General features: G+C 39.7%; 1 protein-coding gene across 2 annotated transcripts in view; it reads left to right on the top strand.

The window, feature by feature from the left end:
• The window catches only part of IL7R (interleukin 7 receptor), a 34,998-nt gene that overhangs the window by 2,837 nt on the left and 10,417 nt on the right, over positions 1–21,744 (top strand). The window contains exons 2-4 of one of the 2 annotated variants that reach the window (XM_023739497.1): positions 928–1,123; positions 13,953–14,110; positions 19,523–19,680. In XM_023739497.1, coding sequence (XP_023595265.1) covers positions 928–1,123; positions 13,953–14,110; positions 19,523–19,680 — 512 coding nt within the window. The remainder of the gene's footprint in view (positions 1–927; positions 1,124–13,952; positions 14,111–19,522; positions 19,681–21,744) is intronic. The other variant, XM_004385256.2, reaches the window with a different exon arrangement.

Here is a 21,744-nt window from a genome sequence, read left to right on the forward strand (position 1 = left end):
ATTTTAGCATATTCTGGATCCAATTCAAAATCCTTGTTGTTGTTGTTGTTAGGTGCTGGCGAGTGGGTTCCAACTCATAGCAACCCCATGTACAACAGAATGAAACACTGCCCGGTCCTGAGCCATCCTCAGAGCCCTTGGGACATCTAATTCCTGGTATAGTTGGGCAGAAGCAGCCATAGGATCATGCTCAATCACTCTGAGAATCACTTTGCCTTCTCTGAATGTTCTCAGACTCTAATCGGTATATATTTGCTGACAGACTTTTCCAGTCTCACCAAACAGAAGCAATATCTATAAGACCTATAGGAAGGTCCACCAGATCTGAATTCTATTAAATCTAATTTTATCTAATCACATTTGCCTCAGTCAGTATCTTAAGAGAAGTTGCCTTAAAAGAAGTACTCTCACAATGGAAATAATCAATGCTACTTTTAGTTGGGAATGCCTAAATCAAGGGAAAGCTATCCCTTAAAAATGTGAACTTCTAACTGTACAATATTTATCACCTTCCTTCACATGAAAAGAAAAATACTTGGAAGGAAATAAACGAAGGTGAGTAATCAAGTCAAACATTAGATTAGGTAGCATATGGATGATGGCGATACAGTGTCTCTAATTTGTACAAACTAATGGAAGAAATGCCAGTTTAAAGAAAGGAAAGAGTGTGTTCAGCTCCTCATTCTAGATCACGAATGCACTAACCTAATGGTAGAAATATTTGGAAATATTATTTGGAGTTTCTTTACTCATTGTGATGAACTTTTATTTCTGCTAGAAAACTCTATGTGCCTTGGTGTTTTTTTGTTGTTGTTTTTTTTTAGCTTTATTCTTCTCCTTTCCCTTTGGCTTTCCTTTTTTCAATAAAATATAATTACTCCTTTACGCCTGCCACTAAAGTCTGCCATTTTATTAATGTCACTCCAGATTTCAAAAGGACGCATTTATTTGCTTCATTAAAGCTGCAGATTTGTTCCTCCCCAGGAGACTTGGAAGACGCAGAGCCGGACGACTACTCATTCTCATGCTACAGTCAGCTGGAAGTGAATGGATCCCAGCACTCGCTGACCTGTGCTTTAGATGACCCGGACGTCAACAGCACCAATCTGGAATTTGAAATATGGTAAGTGGTGAGAAATGGTGGTTTCAATGGGTGTTTAGAAACCCTCAGTCTCTCCTTTCATATATCACAGGGCAATAGCCTCAAAAGAAAGAATGTGTGGCTTAATTTTCAACCATTACAAGTCTTATGAATTCACTAAAATCCCCTAAAACTCCTTGTCCTTCGTCAAAAGACTCAGACAAAGAAACACATAATCCATCTTCCAGGTCCCGCTGCCAGTGATGGTATGGATCTTGGAAATTCCGCACCTCTCCAGACTTCATAATAGAATTTAAATATGGTTCTCCTAGAGCATTCCTCCCAAAAAATTGATTTACTCAACATGAGACAATTAGTGTCTTCAAGTTGCACTCTGGAGCCCAGGAGTCTGGTTTCTAATCCCAATACAAATACTAACTTTTTGACCTAGGACAAGTTATGTTGCTTATTTGTGCCTCAACAATTTCCTCACCTGTCGGATGAGATATACGTACCTCATAGAGAGGTTGTGATGATTAAATAATTTAATATATGTAAAGCACTCCGAGGAATCATTCAGTGTGTAATGAGTAATGGAGAAGAGACATTAAGTCAGACTTCTATGCATATAGGCCTAACTTCCAAATCCAAGCAAAATCAGTGAAAATTTAAGAAAACTAAATTTTAAATATAACACCAAATCTCTAGGCACCTTCTTGACACAGTTTGACTTCAGATGATCCTCTCAATATAAATTTTCTAAAACTCTAAAGGAACAAATAAGCTCTTGCTTTCATGAGGCCTCAGAGAAAAGTCAGGGTAAAAGAAAAAGTCTTCGGTTTGAAAGTTTGCTGAAGATGGCAGGGCCCTTTATCTTTCCCTCCTCTATACATTCATCTCTTGTTGCCGAGGGTTACTATCTCTGGTGACTTGAAAAAATACTCTAATGTGAAATTCTGACTCATGCCTATCTCCAAAATCCTATCAGATGACCTAATTGTTAACAAGTTTCTGGTGAGGAAAGTGCATTAAGATTCACCAGCAGTAAAGAGGGCTTTTTAAGTTTCAGAGTCTCTCAGCCAGTCCCCCATAATGCAGAGTCCAGACAAGCTCTGAATTCTATGTCTTACATTAATTTACAAAAGCTTCCTGTCTCAGTTCATGCAGTGCTTCCTAAGGCAATCATTGGATAATTATGACCTTGGACTTGAATTCCATAGTGTGTTCTCCATCTGCCTTCTCCTAGTTCACTTCCATAACACAATTTCTGGGAATAAAATTTGTCGAGAGAGCAGGAACCTACAATGTCTAGAGTCTAGGCTGCAACTGTTGTTAGGTACAGTCCAGTCAGTCCTCCATACATGGTGACCCCATGCACAACGGGCTCAGACCATCGTGATCCATAGGGTTTTCACTGGCTGATTTTTGGAAGTTGATCACCAGGCCTTTCTTCCTAGTCTGTCTTAGTCTGGAAATTCCACTGAAGCCTGTTCAGGGTCATAGCAACACACAAGCCTCCACTGATAGACAGGTGGTGGCTTTGCATGACATGCACTGGACCAGGAATCAAACCCAGGTGTCCCATATGAAAGGTGAGAATGCTACCAAAGAATCACCACTGGCCCCAGGCTGCAACTAGACTATGCTGTAGCAACCAAACAACTCATTCAAACAACGCAGTCAAGTCAACACAGAGGTTTGACTTGGGGTTCTCCACACAGCTGGTTGGTGGACTGCAGCGTTCACTGTGGTTTCTCTTGACCAGGCCGAGGCTGACCTTTGGATCCACTTTCACTTACACAGTATTTGACCACACTTAAATAAACTTACCCACTTCCTTTAACAAGTCTCTTGATTTTTTCCTGTCATATTTTTAATCTGTCTATAGTCTCAGTTTGGGTTTTTCAGTTGGATTCAGATATTTCAGTGGGAAAGGGATTGCTTTAAGACCTACTTTCAGTGTACATAGGAACTCCCAAGTAAATGAAGGTGTTTCTACAGAGCAGCCATTTCTGTAAGAAGTATGTATACCTCAAGAGAGAGATCTGTGCAGTTTTTGGTTAGGTTCAGAGTGGGCAACGTATCTCAAATTAAATTCAGCTATGCAGAGCGCTGTTTGCTGGTTAGGTTGGATTTCTTTTCCACATGAAATTAGCTTTATTGGAGCTTTTTTTCCCTGTTAATATACATTTATAAAGAAGAAATGAGAAATCACAGAAAATTGTGCATTCTGCTGAAGTCATTACACACATGAGGTTGCGGTAGAAGCCAGATGGTTGTCTCTTAAGAGACGTTTTCCTAGATGAATTTACCACCTGCCTGGGGTCTAGCCCCCGGCCTGATTTTGAAATTAATTTAGTTAGTATTCAATATGCTAGATTAATCAAGCACATAGTTTGGATTACCAGCATGCCAATTTTCTACTTTACATTGGCAGATACATTATAATCAGTTGCCATCAAGTTGACTCCAACTCATGGCAACTCCATGTGTGTCAGAGTAGAACGGTGCTCTATATGGTTTTCAGTGGATGATTTTTCCAGAAGTAGATCACCAAGCCTTTCTTCCAAGGCTCCTCTGAATTGACTCAGTCTTGCAACATTTTGGTTAGCAACCAAGAACTATAACCATTTACACCCTCCAGGGACTCCTCAATATGCATTATGCATACTGGACTCAGGCTCTACAGGAGTTGGGGTAGGGGGAGGCAGGAAGGGCCAGGAGGTTGCATATCAATATAAATCCACCCTTACTGGGGATAAGGAGGATGCTGAAAATTTTTCATTTACCAAAACTCTAACAATCTCTCAGCCTCCTCAGTGGAAAAGTAGAGGCACTGGAGACAGACACTTGAGTTGAAATCCCAATAGCTCTGTGACCTGGAAAGTTATTTACACTCTCTGATTACAACAACTGCTTTGCATTGGGCTAGAAGGGATTAGTGTCTGGCATGTAGTAAACCAAAAAACCAAACCCATTACCATCGAGTCGATTCCAACTTATAGCAACCCTTTAGAACAGAATAGAACTGCCCCATAGAGTTTTCAAGGCTATCATCTTTATGGGAGCAGATTGTCAGGTCTTTTTCTCCCCTGTAGCTGATGACCTTTCTTTAGTAGCCGATCACTTAACCAGTACACCACCGGGGCTCCTTTTGGCATATGGTAACCCTAACCCATTGCCATCAAGTCGAGACCAACTCATAGCGACCCTATAGGACAGCACAGAACTGTCCCATAGGATTTCCAAGGCTGTAAATCTTTATGGAAGCAAACTGCCACATCTTTCTCCAGAGGAGCACCTGGTAGGTTTGACCTCCGACCCTTTGATTAGCAACTGAGTGCTTTAACCACTGCACCACCAGGGCTCCTTAATCCTGTATAAGAATCAATTCAGCTATTTTTCTGTCTAAGAAATCTATACTTACAATTCTCTGACTTAATCAATGGAAAAGAAGAATAATTCTGATTAACAAAAGTAAATTTATCCCATTTTTCCTCCTCTTACTACTCATTCAAATAATCATAGGCAGGCGCTTGAAACTGAAAAGATAGACCACTCTTCTGAGAAACATTTAATCGGGACTCGAGCAGATACTTCTTTCTTCTGATGTAAGAGTGCCAGTGAATATGTTACTAAGCTTGAACAGAGGCTAAATGGTTTGGTGGGAATATTTTCAGGGGAGAGTCAATGTTTTCTCATTAGTTTGTTATTGCTGAGGTTCAAGTTCTTAAAAGGTTGGCTTACGGTAGGTGTCTATAAATGGTAGCTAATTCTCTGAGTGTAGTCAGATTTTAATTAAAAATATAGTCAAAAGGTTGTTCATTAAATATAGAAGCAAAACAAAGAAAATTTGTTGATTTTAAGACCAAAGATATTTGTTCATGTCTCAAAGTGGTTCTTTTTTTTTTTTTTTTCTATTCGTTGCCAGCGTTAAAAAATCTAGGTATCTCTTTTAAAAACACATCTGACAACACTGCAAAAAAGTAGCTGGAACAGAATTCTTGTTACTTATAGGTGGGGAAGGAAATCTCTGGTTCTGAAGTTAGGCTCACTTCTCTCCTTTATATTACCAGCCTAGACCCCAACAGGCATTTGAATTTGAGACCCTGCTTGTAGGTATTTGCATAGATTTCGTAGTCAGCTCTCAGAAGACAATCGTATTTCCTTTATTTCCACATTCTTGGGGGCACCACAGTCACTCCCATGTACCGCCTACAGATACCACTTCAAACATGTAACATTTTGTTTTCCTCAATTACCACTACCATCACAGGCTGCGTTCTGCCAGATTTACCTGATTTTCTAGGCCTAAGTAGCAACATCTGTCAAGTGTTGTTAATTTAGTCCTTTTTGCAGGAGACGATACTAATCCCCAAAATCGTTCAATTTTTTTTTTTCAGCTAGATTCTTTCTTTCAAACCCAACTGAGGAGCAAAAGTAATATTTGTGTTTTCAGTATTTCCATGTAAAATATCTCTTTACACCAGCCGAGGAAATGGATTTAGCGTACTAAACTATACAAGAATACCAGAAACTTGCTACGTAGTTAGGATCTATAATTGGATATTCCACACATGTATCACTTACAAATGTATTCTAAACTTAAGGACTGAGCTAAAAGCTATTATCCTTCTAATTTCTCCACATCACATGTTGTCCTAAAATTCAGAACACGGGACCCTCCCCCTATTTTTCCCTTCCATCTTTACTCATCATATCATGAGAATGTTGCCATCTTCAGACTTTTCTATCTTAGACACTCCTCCTAAATTTATTTCCCTGAGATGATCTAGTTTACGTAAAAATTATGTTTTATTTTTACTCTATTCCAAGTGGGCAAACTCATCTACCCCAAGGGACATAACCTTCTAGAAATTTCTACACACATACTTCAAAGTCTGAACAACTGCATACCCCAAAAGATATCGGTTAACAAAAAATTAGTTTTGGGGAGAAAGATTGTAAGGACTGCCCTACCAATAATGAATGTGTTTAACCAACTAATATACTTAAGATTGTTTCACCTACCGCCAGTTCTCCATGACTTGTAGGAGTTAAACCAGTCACTCAAAGACCACAGCAGCCCAAAGGTGAAAAATTCTACAGCTAAAGTTGGGGCATTCTCCTCAGATTTTAACCCCATTCCCTGTTCACCTCAGACCACACAGACATGTTACTCTTTCTGTGTGGGTCCAGGAACCATCCTAGAAAGTCCTCCCTTGAGCGCATAAAGAGAAAAGTGTACACACATCCAGTTAACAAAAAACAAACAATACACATTTCTAGGTTGTAAGTAGAAAAGGGCCTTCCTACCACATACTCTCTCTGATTTTTTTTTTTTTTTTTAATCTGGTTAATGAGAAGAAATTAGTTCTGTAAGCTCATACAGAGGTACTTTTTCAGACAAGATCCCCACTCCTAACTGATGCAAACAGTTAACGCGTTAAAGGACTCGGCAGCTAATGGTTGGAGATTCGAATCCACCCAGGGGCACCTTGGAAGAAAGTCCTGGTGATCTACTTCCCAAAAAATCAGCCACTGAAAACCTATGAAATACAATTATACTCTGACACGTATGAGGTCACCATGAGTTGGCGTTAACTCAATGGAAACTTGTTCTATACCTCATTTTAGGGCCATTTGGCTGGGTTTAAAGAACACGTAGTGGGGAAAAAGCAGTTACCAAACTGGTTATCACAGAGGAGGGGGAAATTAAATTGAAGGTTGGGGTAAGAAAGGGAAATCAGTAGTTTTACTTTTTCTCCTGTATTGTATAACTATTTTCACAATGAGAATATACACTTTGCATTATTTCTGTAATTTTTATATTGTTCATTAATTTAATTTTATTTGCTTTCTTTTTTGATAACAGTTCATTTTGGGGGTAAAATTTACATTTGGTGAAATGGGCAAATCTTAAGTGACTTTTAAGAAATGTATACGATATGTAGCCATTACTTCAATTAAGATGTAAAATATTTTTTTCACCTCAAAAAGACACCGCATATCCCCTTCTAGTCAATTATCAACCATTTTGAGCAATCACAGTTCTGATTTCTATCACCAAATATTAGTTTCACTAGTTTCTGATTGTTCTTAAAAATGGAAAAACACAGTGTTGACTCTGTCTGCGTTCGTTCACTCAAAATAAGGTTTTCGAGATTTATACATGTTGATGCGTGTCTCATAGCCCATCTTTTCTCTTACTGAGTAGTAATTCCATTATATTTATGTGCCACAAATTTTTCATCTTTTCTCCTCTTAAATGATATTTGAGTTTTGTTTAAGTTTTAGGCTCTTCTTTTTTGAAAGCTGCTATTAACATTCTTGTGCAAGTCATTCTGGTGATAGAAACGATGCCGGAGATCACATTATAAAATTTCGCAAGATGAATAACTTATTCGTTGCAAATATCCTTTTTCAACAACATAAATGGAGACTATACATGTGGACCTCACCAGATGGAAAACACAGGAATCAAATCAACTACATCTGTGGAAAGAGATGATGGAAAAGCTCAATATCATCAGTCAGAAGATGTCCAGGGGCCGACTTCACAAGAGACCATCAGCTGCTCCTATGCAAGTCTAAATTGAAGCCTAAGAAAACTAAAACAAGTCCACAGGAACCAAAATACTACCTTGAGTATATCCCCCCTGAATGTGGAGACCATCTCAAGAATAGATTCGATGCATTGAACACCAATAACCAACGACTAGACGAGTTGGGGATGACATCAAGGACATCATACATGAAGAAAGCAAAAGGTCATTTTAAAAAAAAAAAAAGAAACAGGAAGGAAAGAAAGCAAAATTTCATTAAAAAGACAGGAAAGCAAGAAAAGACCAAAATGGATGTCAGAAGAGACTCTGAAAGTTGCTCTTGACTCTGAAAGTTGCTAAAAGCGAACGGAAGAAGTGATGAAGTAAGAGAGCTGAACGGAAAATTTCAAAGGGCAGCTGGAGAAGATTAAAGAAAAAATTCAAGCCTCAAGTGGCCATATTGAAGGATTCTACGGGGAAAATATTAAACAACACAGGAAGCATCAAAAGAAGTATTGAAAAGCAAAGATATCACTTTGAGGACTAAAGTGTGCCTAACCAAAGCCATAGTATTTTCAATCACTTCACATAGATGCAAAAGCTGGACAATGAATAAGGAAGACTGAAGAAGAATTGACGGCTTTGAATTATGGTGTTGGTGAAGAATATTGAATATACCATGGGCTGCCGAAACAACAAACAAATCTATCTTGGAAGTACAGCCAGAGTGCTCCTTGGAAGCAAGGATGGCGAGACTTCGTCTCACTACTTTGGACATGTTATCAGGAGGTACCAGTCCCTGGAGAAGGACATCACACTTGGTAAGGTAGAGGGTCAGCAAAAAAGAGAAAGACCCTCAATGAAATAGATTGACACAGTGGCTGCAACAATGGGCTCAAATATAGCAATGATTGTGAGGATGGCGCAGGACTGGGCAGTGTTTCATTCTGTTGTACATAGGGTGGCTATGAGTCAGAAATGATTTGACGGCACCTAACAACAGCATTAAAATTCCTGTACAAGTCATTTTGTGGACATGTTTTCAAACCTCAATATGTACCCTATGATACAGGGTAGGTGTATATTTAACTTTATAAGAAACTACCAGTTTTCAAAAATGGCTCTACTTTTCTACTGTCTCACCAGCAGTGTATGAAAGATCCACGATTGCCAACATTTGGTGTTGTCAGTCTTTTTAATTTTGGCCATTCTAGTGTTTTGAAACAGTATCTCATTGTGATTTTAACTTGCATTTATCAAATAACAAACAATGTTGAACATCTTTTCATGTGCTCATTGGACAATTATATGTCTTTTTTGTCAAGTATGTGTTAAAGCCTTTTGCCTATTTTTCATTGAGTTGTTTGCACTTTTATTATTCATGGGTATAATTTCCTCATATATTCTAGATACAATTCTTTTGTCAGTTATATGTACTACAACTATTTTCTGCCAGTCTGTAGCTTGCCATTTCATTTTCTTAGTGGTGTATTTTAATATATAAAAGTTTATTTTTAATTTTGATGAAGTCCAATGTGTCAATTTTTTTCTTTTATGTTAAGTGCCTTTTGTGTCCTTGCTAAGATGTCTTTGCCTACCCCCAAAGACAGCAGGATATTTTCCTGTGTTCTTCTAAATGATTTCTGTTTAGGTCTGTTACCCATCTCTAATTTTTGTGAATAATCAAGACTCATTTTTTCCATACATTTACTCAGTTTATTTTCAGTTGCTTAAAAGACTTTCTATTCCCCATTAAAATCAGTTGGGTACCTGTGCTTAAAATCAAGTAACCTCAGATGTGTAAATCTTTTTCTGAACCTACTATTTTTCCTATTGAGATTACCATTGCTTTGTAGCAGGGCTTCAAACTGGTTCTGCAAGGTTCAGTAATTTCAGACCTAAATGAGGGCAGCATACCTGTTGCATAGCAACCAAATCTGTTGCCTGTAGGAAACAAACAGCGGTGCCCGACTGAAATGGTGGCTGACCACGCCACTTTGGATCTCCAGGTCAGATTACTGGCAGGACTGTGGAGAGTGACACACATCCCTGCCTTGTTGCTTTTAGATTGGAAGTATTCAAAACTTCATCATTAAGTATAATATTTACTATAGGTTTTTTTGTGGATGCCTTGTATCAGATTGAGGAAGTTTCCTTCTATTCTTTGCTGAGAGTTTTTTGTTTGTTTGTTTGTTTTTATCATGAATGAATGTGGAATTTTTTCAAGTGCTTTTTCTGCATCAGTTGAGTTGATCAGATTATTTATGTATTTTATTCTTCAATGTGGTGAATTACACTGATTGAGCTTTGAATTTTGAACCTAGCTTGATTTCCTGGGATACATCCCACCAGGTTGTAGTAACATCAATGTAGTAATATTTTCTTGAGGAACTTTGCATATATATTCTTGAGGAATGAATATCTGTCTGGAAATTTCTTTTGGTACCAGGGTACTACTGGCTTTATAAAACAAGTTGGAAAGTGTTCACTTCACCTCTATTTTCTGAAAGAATTTGTATAATATTGGTACTATTTCCATCTTAAATATTTTATTGTATTCACCAACATATAACGATCTGGGCATAGAGTTTTCTTTATGGGGTAGTTTTTTGCTAATTAAATTAAAATTCTTTGAAAGAAATAGAACGATTTAGGTATTTAATTTCTTCCGGGTCAATTTTATTAACTTGTGTTTACAAGAAAATGTTCCATTACATCTAAGTTGTTAAATTTATTGGCATAAACTTTTATATTTCTTTACTATACTTGTAATGTCTGCTTGACACAATGATATCACTTCTTCCATTCCTGATATTGGTAATTTATATGTTTGCTTTATTTTCTTTACCAGTCTTGTTAGGGGTTATCAGATCTATTAATCTTTGCAAAGAAACACTTTTAATGTTGTTAATTTTTCCATTGTTTGTCTATTTCTGTTTAATTTACTCTCTGTACTTTCTTTATTATTTCTTTCCATCAATTTACTCTGAGTTCAATCTGTTCGTCTTTTTCTATTTTCTTAAGACAGAAACTTAATACATTTATTTTAAACCTTTCTATTTCTAGTATAAGCAATTAATGCTTAATACTTACTTACTTTAAGCACTGCTGTAGACCACACATTTTGATTTGCTGTATTTTCATTATCGTTCAGTTTAAATATTTTTTAATACATCTTGGTATTTCTCCTTTTACCCATATGTTATATAAAAAGGTGTTAATTTATAAATATTTTGGGTTTTCTCTATATGGTATTGTTAGTTCATTCTAGTTTAATTTTATTTTGGTCAAAGAGCACAATTTGTAAGTTATCAAAATTTTGAAATATTGAGACTTATGTTGTGGCCTACCATACTATATATATCTTGGTGAATGTTCCATATGCATTTGAAAAGAATGTATACTCTGTAGTTCGTGGGTGTAGTATTTTATAATCTCCATTAGTTCCAAGGTGGTATACAGTGTTGTTCAGATTCTGTAACTTCTTGATTTTTTGTTTATTTGTTGTACTAAGTATTGAGATGAAATGTTAAATCTCCAATAATGATTGTGGAATTTCTATTTCTCTGTTTCTATCAATTTTTGCTTCATGTGTTTTAAAGTTCTTTTGTTAGGCACACGTAGGTTTATTATTGATATAGCTTCCTGGAGAATTGAAAGTTTTATCAGTATGAAATGTTACTCTTTATCTCTAGTAATACTGCTTGCCATAAAAACCACGTTATCTAATATTATTACAGCCATTGCTGCTTTCTTACATATGTTAGCTTCCTAGGGTTGCTATAAATAAATTACCACAAACTTGGTGACTTAAAACAACAGAGATTAATTTTCTCACAGTTCCAGAGGGCAGAAGTCTAAAATCAAGATTTCAGCAAGTTTGGTTCCTTCTGGAGGCTCTGAGGGAAAATCTGTTCCATATCTCTTTCCTAACTTTTGGTGTCTTCCAGCAATTGTTGGCATTCCTTGGTTGATAGCTGCGTAACTCCAATCTCTGCCTGTATCTTCACATGGCCTTCTCCCCTATGTTTCTCCTCTGTGTCTCTGTGTATCTTCTCCTTTTCTATCTCTTATAAGGGCACCAGTCATTGAATTCAGGATCCACCCTAACCCAGGATGATCTCATCTCAAGATAAGATTACATCTCACTGTCTTTAATTACATCCGCAAAAACCTTTATTCTCCATAAGGTCGTCCGAAGGTTCTAGAGTTTAGGACTTAGGCAATATCTATTTGGGAGCCATTGCTGATGTCAAATGGATCCTGGCTAAAAGCAGAGAATACCAGAAAGATGTTTACCTGTGTTTTATTGACTATGCTAAGGCATTCGACTGTGTGGATCATAACAAATTATGGATAACATTAAGAACAATGGGAATTCCAGAACACTTAATTGTGCTCACGAAGAATCTGTACATGGATCAAGTGGCAGTCTTTCCAACAAAACAAGGGGATACTACGTTGTTTAAAGTCAGGAAAGCTGTGCGTAAGGGTTGTATCCTTTCACCATACATATTCAGTCTGTATGCTGAGCAAATAATTCGAGAAACTGGACTACAAGAAGAACCAGGCATCAGGATTGGAGGAGGACTCATTAACAACCTTTGTTATGCAGATGACACAATCTTGCTTGCTGAAAGTGAAGAGGACTTGAAACACTTACTGATGAAGATCAAAGACCATAGCCATCAGTATGGATTACATTACACCTCAACATAAAGAAAACAAAAATCCTTACAACTGGACCAGTAAGCAACATTATGATAAACAGAGAAAAGACTGAGGTTGTCAAGGATTTCATTTTACTTGGATCCATAATCAACAGCCAGGGAAGCAGCAGTCAAGAAATCAAAAGACGATTGCACTGGGTAAATCCGCTGCAAAAGACCTCTTGAAAGTGTTGAAAAGCAAATATACTGCCGTGAGGACTAAGGTATGCCTGACCCAAGCCATGGTGTTTTCAATTGCCTCATATGCATGCAAAAGTGGGACAATGATTAAGGAAGACCGAAGAAAAATTGACGCCTTTGAACTGTGGTGCTGGCAAAGAATATTGAATATACCATGGACTGCCAAAAGAAGAAACAAATGTGTCTTGGAAGAAGTACAACCAGAATGCGCCTTAGAAGCAAGGAAGGCGAGACTACGTCTCACATACTCTGGACATGTTATCAGGAGGGATCAGTCCCCGGGGAAGGACATCATGCTTGGTAAAGTAGAAGGTCAGCGAAAAAGAGGAAGACCCTCAAGGAGATGGATTTACACAGTGGCTACAACAATGGGCTCAAGCGTAGCAAATTGTGAGGCCGGTGCAGGACCCAGCAGTGTTGCATTCTGTTGTGGATAGGGTCGGTATGAGTTGAAACCAACTCAATGGCACCTAACAACAACGACATTAAACTCACTGATTTTTTTAGTCTGATATAAGTATTCTACCATTACTGGAACTAAAACCTGTGATTTTTTTTAGTGAGAATTTTTTTAAGTGTAAAATTTAGAGCTTTTGATATTAGTTACACCAATCAACCATTTGCCTTCTAGTCAATTCCAACTCACTGCAACCAAATGTGTGTCAAAGTACAACTGTGCTCCACAGCGTTTTCAATGGCTGATTTTTCAGAAGTAGATAGCCAGGACTTTCTTCTGAGGCACCTCTGGGTGGACTCAAACCTCCAACTTTCTGGTAACAGTGGAGCACGTTAACAGTTTGCACCACCAGGGAATCGCAGGTTGCACAATAGGCAACATTCTCCCTTCCTTAATTTCCTGAAAGCCTGACCTTACTTGGAAGGAAGAGGTTAGAGAAATGACAGAATCCAATTCCTAAATCATTGCTATTGCCTGTTAAATTAGGGAGTGTGGAGAAAAGGGTTGATTTTAAAGTCTGCTATTGATGAAAAAGTTAAGCACAATTCAAATTACCTATGAAAATCTGTTAAATTACCCACTCAATATATGTGATTTTATATATACAGCCCTTTAGACTGTTTTATCATTTCTTTTAACCTTTTGTTTTTCAATGATCAAGAAACCTTTAAAAAAAAATCATTCATATTTCTTTCCATGATGTTCAACAAGGATGCCTTTGACTATTTCAGGTGTGATTGCGTCTAATACCTGAGTCAGTCATCATTGAGTGTAATAGCAGCAGGAGGCCACATTACTTTAATTCTTTTTCTTTACTTTCTCTTGCACACGCACCACACACACCCACATACTTACAGACTAAGTTGAAGTCACACAACTGAAATCTGCATACGCTGTTATTCCACTGTATGCAGAAACTCCTGCCTGAATTAATATAGAGTCCCTTTTCGTTTCCACAGTGGGGCCCTTTTGGAGGTAAACTGCCTGAATTTGAATAAACTACAAGACATGTATTTCATCAGGACAAAGAAATTCTTACTGATTGGCGACAGCGAAATATGTGTGAAACTTGGACAGAAGAGCATAACTTGCAAAATAATGAACATAGTCAAGATAGGTAAGAAGTTGTATGTGGGGATGTGGTTGCCATTGTTGGGTTTTTAGATATCTAAAGGCACTGTGTCTGGACTTCCTGTATGTTGAAAGTAGACAAATCATGGGAACAATATGCAATAAATAATACCAAATTGTCTAATGGAAATAATTTTTTAAAAAAATGAAAAATTTGAAACTTATGCTACAGATTCTGATGTGAGAGCATTCTGCGACTCCCCAGACTCAGCTATGGGAGAGGGTGGAATAGCAGTTACAAACTGCAGCAAAAACTAACCTGTATGAGGAGCCTAAATGGAGCTGGGCCTGCTGTCATCTGCCCACATAGAGCATTTCCTTCCTGACGCAGTCTTCTCCTGGCTCTTTGCAGTCTTCTCCCCATATCTCCATCCTATTCTGAGTGTGTTTAGCTAAATTATCAAGTTATTTTAAGAACTAAATATGCGTTCTTATGAGCCTTATTACTGGGGAGTGATGCACGGAGCAAATCTGATTTGGATTTGGCAAAGAATACACACATTAAACTTTGCCAAAAAAAAAAAAAATGATAACAATTACATCTCAGGTACAATTGTAATTACTACATAGTCCTTTGGATTTACATAATACCCATATACAGAATGATACAAATGATATAAATCAGAAAATCCATTCAGCTACCTCGTTATTAACAACAACAACAAAAATCCTCAAACCCACTGCTATCGAGTTGATTCTGACTCATGGTTATGAGTCAATATTAATTATCAGGTCACCATTTGGTTACTAGGCAAACAAATCAAAATAATCAGCAAAGTTGGGACTATAGACATAAAGTTTTTTTTCCTAATACAGATTTATGACCCTGAAGTGAATAAGGTTATTTTTTAAAATCTCAGAGATACCCTGTTATAAGGAAATGTCTAAGCCAATTATAATATATCAGTGCAATGTAATACTATTTGTATTTGTTCTACCTATGGAGATTTACAAGTAAAACAATATATATAAGGGGAAAAACTGTTCAAAGTAATAGCAGAGATCCATTCTTTTACTGGTTTTAAATATTATAATAGTCTCTCTTCCTACTGCCCAACCGCCTGTCTCTCAAAAAGAAAATCAATGATAAGAGAGCAACACTCATTAGAGACAAGACAGACATGAGAATCTAGAGAATCTAGAGTCTAGCCTCAACTTTGTTTCACTGAGATAGTAAAATAAGGGTAAAAGCAGAAGTTTCGTGTGTGAAGAATTACCTCGTAGAAAAGCAGAGGTAGTGGAAAAGATATTAGACAAAGAGCCGTGCATGCTGGCCACACAACACTGACCACCGCCAGTGTGAGTGCTGTCTAAGTTGGAGATGGCAACAATAAGGTATCTCTGAGTAAGGAATATGAGCAAGCTGGGATTTGGTCATTTGGAGACTAGGCTGCAATTGGTGGTTGTTCAGATTGTGCCCTGCACAAGGACAACATACCTAAGTGTTCACCATTTACATCACAAATACATATTCACTTCTCTGACAGCGGACAGAGACGGTAGATTCTCAGGCCTCTGACAGAGTCCTGGATTAGCAGAGGACAGCCTCTATCCTACTGAAGTCTACAGCAGCATAATTAAAAGAGAGTTAGCATGTGAATGCTCATGGCACACGTATAGGCTCCAGGTAACACCCTACCCCATCCAAGTCCCCAGATCTCACCTGCCCAATGCTCTTAGAAGCCCAAATTCTGCACCCTTAGCACAGTGCAAACCTGACATGCCTCACGTGAGCAGCAGGGAGGAAAGGAGAGTATGAACACAAACAGTAGCATATGGAAGTGAAAGGGGTGGTGTGAGCCCCTAGGGGCTTTAGAAAGCACTGGGTGGTGGGCGGTTGGAGCAAGAAGGATGAGGGTGGTGGAGACGTGGTCTCATAGCAACATCTTCTCCTGATTCCTAATGTAACATTTGATTAATGGAACTGCCATTTAATTAAATTTCAGTTGGATCCTCCTGATTGAATCCCAGAACCAGAGCTCCCTGACACCTCATCGTCTTTAGGAGTGAGTCCCCAGTAAGGCTGGAGGGGGCAACTTCCTGTTTTCCCACTGTTCCTAGCAGGGAGAGCAACAAAACTCTTCAGATTGTGTAACAATATATGGACTTTTAAAAATGTTACTCGAGGAATGGGCACCTATTTCTGATTTCCTCAACAATACCATTTGGGCTACAGACCATCCTGTTTTGGAATAGCCAGATAAGCAGGTATAGGATAACGAAATGTAGAAGCAAAAGCTAAATGAAGGAGAATAAGCCTCAGAATCAGACAGAATTGGATTTAAATCCTGTAAACCATTTTATGGAGTCCCTGGGTGGTGCAAATGGTTAACTCGTAACACTGCTAACTGAAAGATTGGAGGGTCAAGTCCACCTAGAGGCACCTCAAAAGAGAGGCCTGATGATCTCCTTCTGAAAGGCTACTGCCATGAAATCTCTATGGAGCACAGTTCTATTCGGACACACGTGGGGCACCATGAGTCAGAATGTCTTGACTGCAACTGGTTACGAGTTAAATCATTTTAGAGGGGCCTGAGCTCCACTGAAAAGGAGACCTGATGGGGTTATGGTTAGACACTCAACTGCTAACTGAAAAGTCAGAGGTTCGAACTCACACTGGCTCCGCAGGAGAAAAGACCCAGTGATCCGCTCCCATAAAGATTATAGTCTAGTAAACTCTATGAGGCAGTTCTACTCTGTCCTATAGAGTCGCTGTGAGTTGGAATCTACTGGAGGAAATGCAACCACAACATCAACACCCTGAACTTAATTAACTTCTCTGAGACTCAGCTTCCTAATCAGTGGAGTGGAGAAAAGTCATTACAGTTATGTGTCACCTATCATCCACGATATGTTCTGTGATTTGGACATTATGCCGATACCACACAGGCAGTCCCCAGGTTTTGAACGTCCAACTTATGTACAGCCTGTACTTACAAACCAACCCCGTAAAGCCTATTATATTAAAAATTTGAGGTAGTTACAATGGTTCATAATAACAAACGGGCGCCTGGCAGCACAATCGCTTTGTATACGAGAGATATGAATATACGTGTTGCTTGAGGGAAGCTGTTGAGTGTTCCCTACATCCACTAAGTCCTGTTCTCCGATTGAGAATTCTGAACTTATGGGACGATGGACATATATGCAGTTGGACGTTGCCCGAATGGACGTTATACGGTCCAAGACTGTATATTGTTTTAAATGACATAAGCAAAGCACTTGACATTTTGGAGGAGTGTAACCAATATTAGTTCTGTTCTTACATGAATTCCTGCATTTGAAAGTCTTTGGAGGATGGGATGGAACAGGGGATTGAGCCTGAGAAGGTTTTATTGAGAATATGAATCTTAAGTATTTCCTTAAACGAAGGATAGGAACTGGCTTGGGAGGAGTAACAGGACGGGCAGTGTTCTCCCTGTTGATCTGTTTCTCTGCCCCTGCTCCCTTCCTCCTGCTTCTGTCTAGCGAAGCTTCTTCTTTATAGTGCATCTAAGGGTAAAAAAGGATGAACTTCCCCTTTTATAAGACATCCAAGGGTAAGAAAGAGCCACTTCCCCTTTTTCAGTACCTCTAGGGCAATGAAGGAGAAACTTAGGCTTTCTCCACTATGAATAAGAGCCTACAATAACTGGGCTCCCCCACGGGTTTCATTTTACTGGGTCTGCAGGTGAGTCTACAAACCCAGCTCAGACAGCCTGGAATCCAGCTCAGTCTACTGAGAGTACGTTTTATAAACATACATGCTCTCATTAGCACCAAGTTTAGGTTAGATTTTAACCTACGTGTTCCCCTGTCTCTGCCTGACAGTGTTGTTGTTGTAGTTATTGTGGGCCATCGATTCAATTCCCACTCGTAGTGACCTAAAGGTCGTCGGTTTGAATCCATCAACCACTCTATAGCAGAAAAGACTTGGCAATCTGCTCCCGTAAAGATTTCAGCGTAGGAAACCATCTGGGGAAATCATACTCGGTCCTGTAGGGTCTCTATGAGTCTGCCTGACATTAGTCATGCACAAATGGTAGCCACCTCATCGCTAGACCACTAGCTTCCCAGGCTATGGTGAAAGAGCAGCAAAAAGGCCAGGACAGGGAAGCCGCAGGCCAATGTGGGGTAGGCAGCCTGAACACAGATGCTCTTCTAGGAATTCAAACCTTTCTCAGGGTTTGTTCTACTACAAATTATACCTACCTCCTTCCAGAAGCATTTCATATCAGGCGCATTTGATCCTAACAGCAATGTTGTGACACAGGCCAACATAAGAAAGCCAGACTGGAGTTTAGAGTTAATGCAAACAAACCAGGAGCCCTGGTGATGCAGTGGTTAAAGAGCTCGACTGCTAACCGGAAGGTCAGCTGTTCGAACGCTACCGCTCTGTGGGAGAAAGATGTGGCAGCCTGCTTCCGTAAAGATTTACACCCTTGGAGACCCTATGGGGCAGTTCTACTCTGTCCTATAGGGTCATTATGAGTCAGAGTTGACTCGACAGCAGTGGGTTTGGCTTTTTTGGTTTTGCAGACAAGACTGAGAGAGAGGGTGGCTTGATGTCAGTCTGTAATTTACGAGCCAGGGCAAGGATGCAGATCCTCAACTTCTGTGTTGATTAAATGAGGTGCAAGACCCCCTAGCATATCCCATTTTTATTGGAATAATGAAGACTCAGAGTTTAAATGGAGTCCCTGGGTGGTGGAAATGGTTAACACGCTTGGCAGCTAACCAAAAGGTTGGAGGTTCAAGTCCATCCAGAGGACTGGCGATCCGCTTCCAAAAAATCAGTCACTGAAAACCCAATGGAGCACAGTTCTACTCTGACACGCATTGGGTTGCCATGAGTCAGAATCAACTCGACCTCAACTGGTTAAAATTTAAATGCCCTTGCTCTGGAGCCAGTTAGTAACAAGTTCTCTAGTATTCAAAAGGCAAAGAAAATGTGTTCTAGTGTAACACTAGCAGCTGTATGTAACAATAAGCCCCAAAACATGTAATATCTCAAAAACAATAAATTTATTCCTTACTCACATAAGAGCAAAAATGGGTGCTCCTAACCTGTGGATGGTTCTCCTCTAAACAATATTCAGGGCTCTTCCATCCTGTGGCTCTTCCATCTTCAACATATGACTCTAAATTGTGGAAGAAGAAAAAAGATCGGAGTCACACACGGAGGATCTGTGGGCCAGGAGTAGAGGTGCTGTGTGTACATCACTTCTGCTCACGTTTATCACAAGGCCACACCTAACTGCAAGGGATGCTGGGAAGTGTAGTCTGGCTTTGAACCCAGGAAGAGAAGAAATGGTTACTACCGCAGAGAGGAAATGTGATTTTCAGAGCAGATAGATTTTAAAAATTATTACTTTGTTGACTGTCGTAGAGACTGACTTCATTTTGTTTCTCTTTCCAGTTAAGCCCGAGCCTCCGTTTGACTTAAGAGTCGTCTATCGGGAGGGAGCAAATGATTTTTTAGTGACATTTAATACATCACACTTGAAAAAGATTTATGTAAAAGACCTACTTCATGATGTTGCCTACCGCCAGGAAAAAAATGAAAACAACTGGATGGTATGTAGCTCGATCACATTTGTAAACCAAAAACTTCTTAATGTTCCATATACTATTGTTCCCGGGCATATTTACCATAGGAGGGCCCCTAGCAATTTTGTGTTCAAAATGTAGCTTTTACTGAAAGAAGCTCTTGCATAAACTTCAGGCCCTACAAAACCTGTACCTTTCCTGGCCTGTTCCTGTTCTAGCTCTGATTTTCTTTTTAATTGTTCTGTTTATTGTCTTCATAATGTTTCTGAGTTAGGTGGTCAAACTTAACAACACAGATTCAGACCAAATCATTCTTCTTTTTGGGGGTCTCAGAAAGTGTCATGTTTGACATCACTTTCACATGGAATTTGGGAAAAAACACCTTTGAGCAGTGTCCGTAAATAAATGAATTAACAAACAAAATGTAATATATATACAATGGAATATTATGCAGCCATAAAGAAGAATGAAGTCCTGGTGCATGCCACAACATGGATGAACCCTGAAAACATCATGGTGACCCAAATAATAAGGGCCAATACTGTATGACCTCACCTATATGAAATAAGCAAACATACAGAAAACAAAGATTACTCATGGTTACCAGGGGTGGCAGGGAGAGGGGCATGGGAAAGTTTTTTCTTATGAGGCATTGAGTTTATGTTAATGGTGATGGAATAATGTGGAAAAGGATAGCAAGAATGGTTGCACAATATGAAGAATGTAATCAATGACATTGAAATATACATGCAGAAATTGTTACAATGGAGAATGTTTTGTTGTGCATACTTCCACTATATTTAAAAAAAAAGAAGAGGAGGCGGGGCCAAGATGGCAAAGGAATCAGATGCTTCCAGTGGACCTGCTTACAACAAAGACCCAAAAAAACAAGTGATTTGATTATATATGGCAGTCTGGGAGCCCTGACATCAAAGGCAGAGTTCAGGAACCAGACTGAGTGGCAGGGGGAGGGAGAGATGGTTTGGAAGCAGCGAGGAGCTGCCAGACCTCACCTGGTGAGAGCCTGAGCCCATCAGGCCTGAGCAGCTCATGGGTGAGCGGTGAGGCAGGCAAGCGGTGGTGCTCATGAGGTGCATTTTCCACACTGAGAGAGACCTAGCACCAGAGAGTCTACACGGCCACCCAGAACCAGTGAGAAGCAGCCCTCATCGGCGAAAGATAAGTACTTGCATACAGCTTAACACATGGATCAAAAACACCCCCTTAGGGAAGAACCTCTCTCCCATTTACCTCCCCGCTCCCTGCTCTGCACTGAGCCCTAGACCACCTTCAGCAATTGCTGAGTCCGCCTGGGCCATAAGTAGGATCCGTCACACGCCCGGAGCCGTTCTCCCTACCTTGTAGAGTGAACAAATTAACAAACGGGAAAAAATAAACTGCCAGCTCCCCTAAGCCAAGAACCCAGGGTAGGCACAGCTCTTTGCCCAGGCACAGGCATAAGGGATCCATGGACTTTGAGTGCCTTTCCCCTTGCATAGACTTGCGTAGGCCCATTTGAACAGCATAGGCCCTCATTACTGCAGTACAACAGGGTATATACCAGAACTCTAACTTCAACTGTTTCAGCTGTGAAGTGGCAGGTTCTTGACATTTGACACACTCTGGCCATTAAGCAAAGTCTTCGCCTACCCACATCAGGGGCCTGAGGACTGGTGGCTCCACCCACGCCACCTAGCCACCTGCAATAGGGGCCCATGAATAAGAGGTGCCCCCCAGTACTTACAGCCAACAGCATTTAGGTCCTCAGAGTCCAGCTACAAAACCCACCCACCTACATGCTCTAGGGAACAGGGACAAGCCTTCCTCCTGGACACTTGCAGGTGGTCATCAGCCCCCTGCCTTGCTCAGAGTGTGTCCCCCTGCCGCAGCCAGATGCCTGTGCCTACACCAATCACCCATGCCTGTCTAGGACTGTAAGTGAGAGCTTACACCACACACTTGGTGGCTACCTTGGCGCCTGAGCTGAATCCATACAGGAGGAGTGTGCTGACTCCGGAGATCACATACCTAGTAACGGATCTAACAACCTGGTGACAGGACATTAGAGCTTCAAAGTTGCCAATAATCAAA

The sequence above is a fragment of the Trichechus manatus genome, unplaced genomic scaffold (genome assembly GCF_000243295.1).
Source record: "Trichechus manatus latirostris isolate Lorelei unplaced genomic scaffold, TriManLat1.0 scaffold00135, whole genome shotgun sequence".
Taxonomy (NCBI): Eukaryota; Metazoa; Chordata; class Mammalia; order Sirenia; family Trichechidae; genus Trichechus; species Trichechus manatus.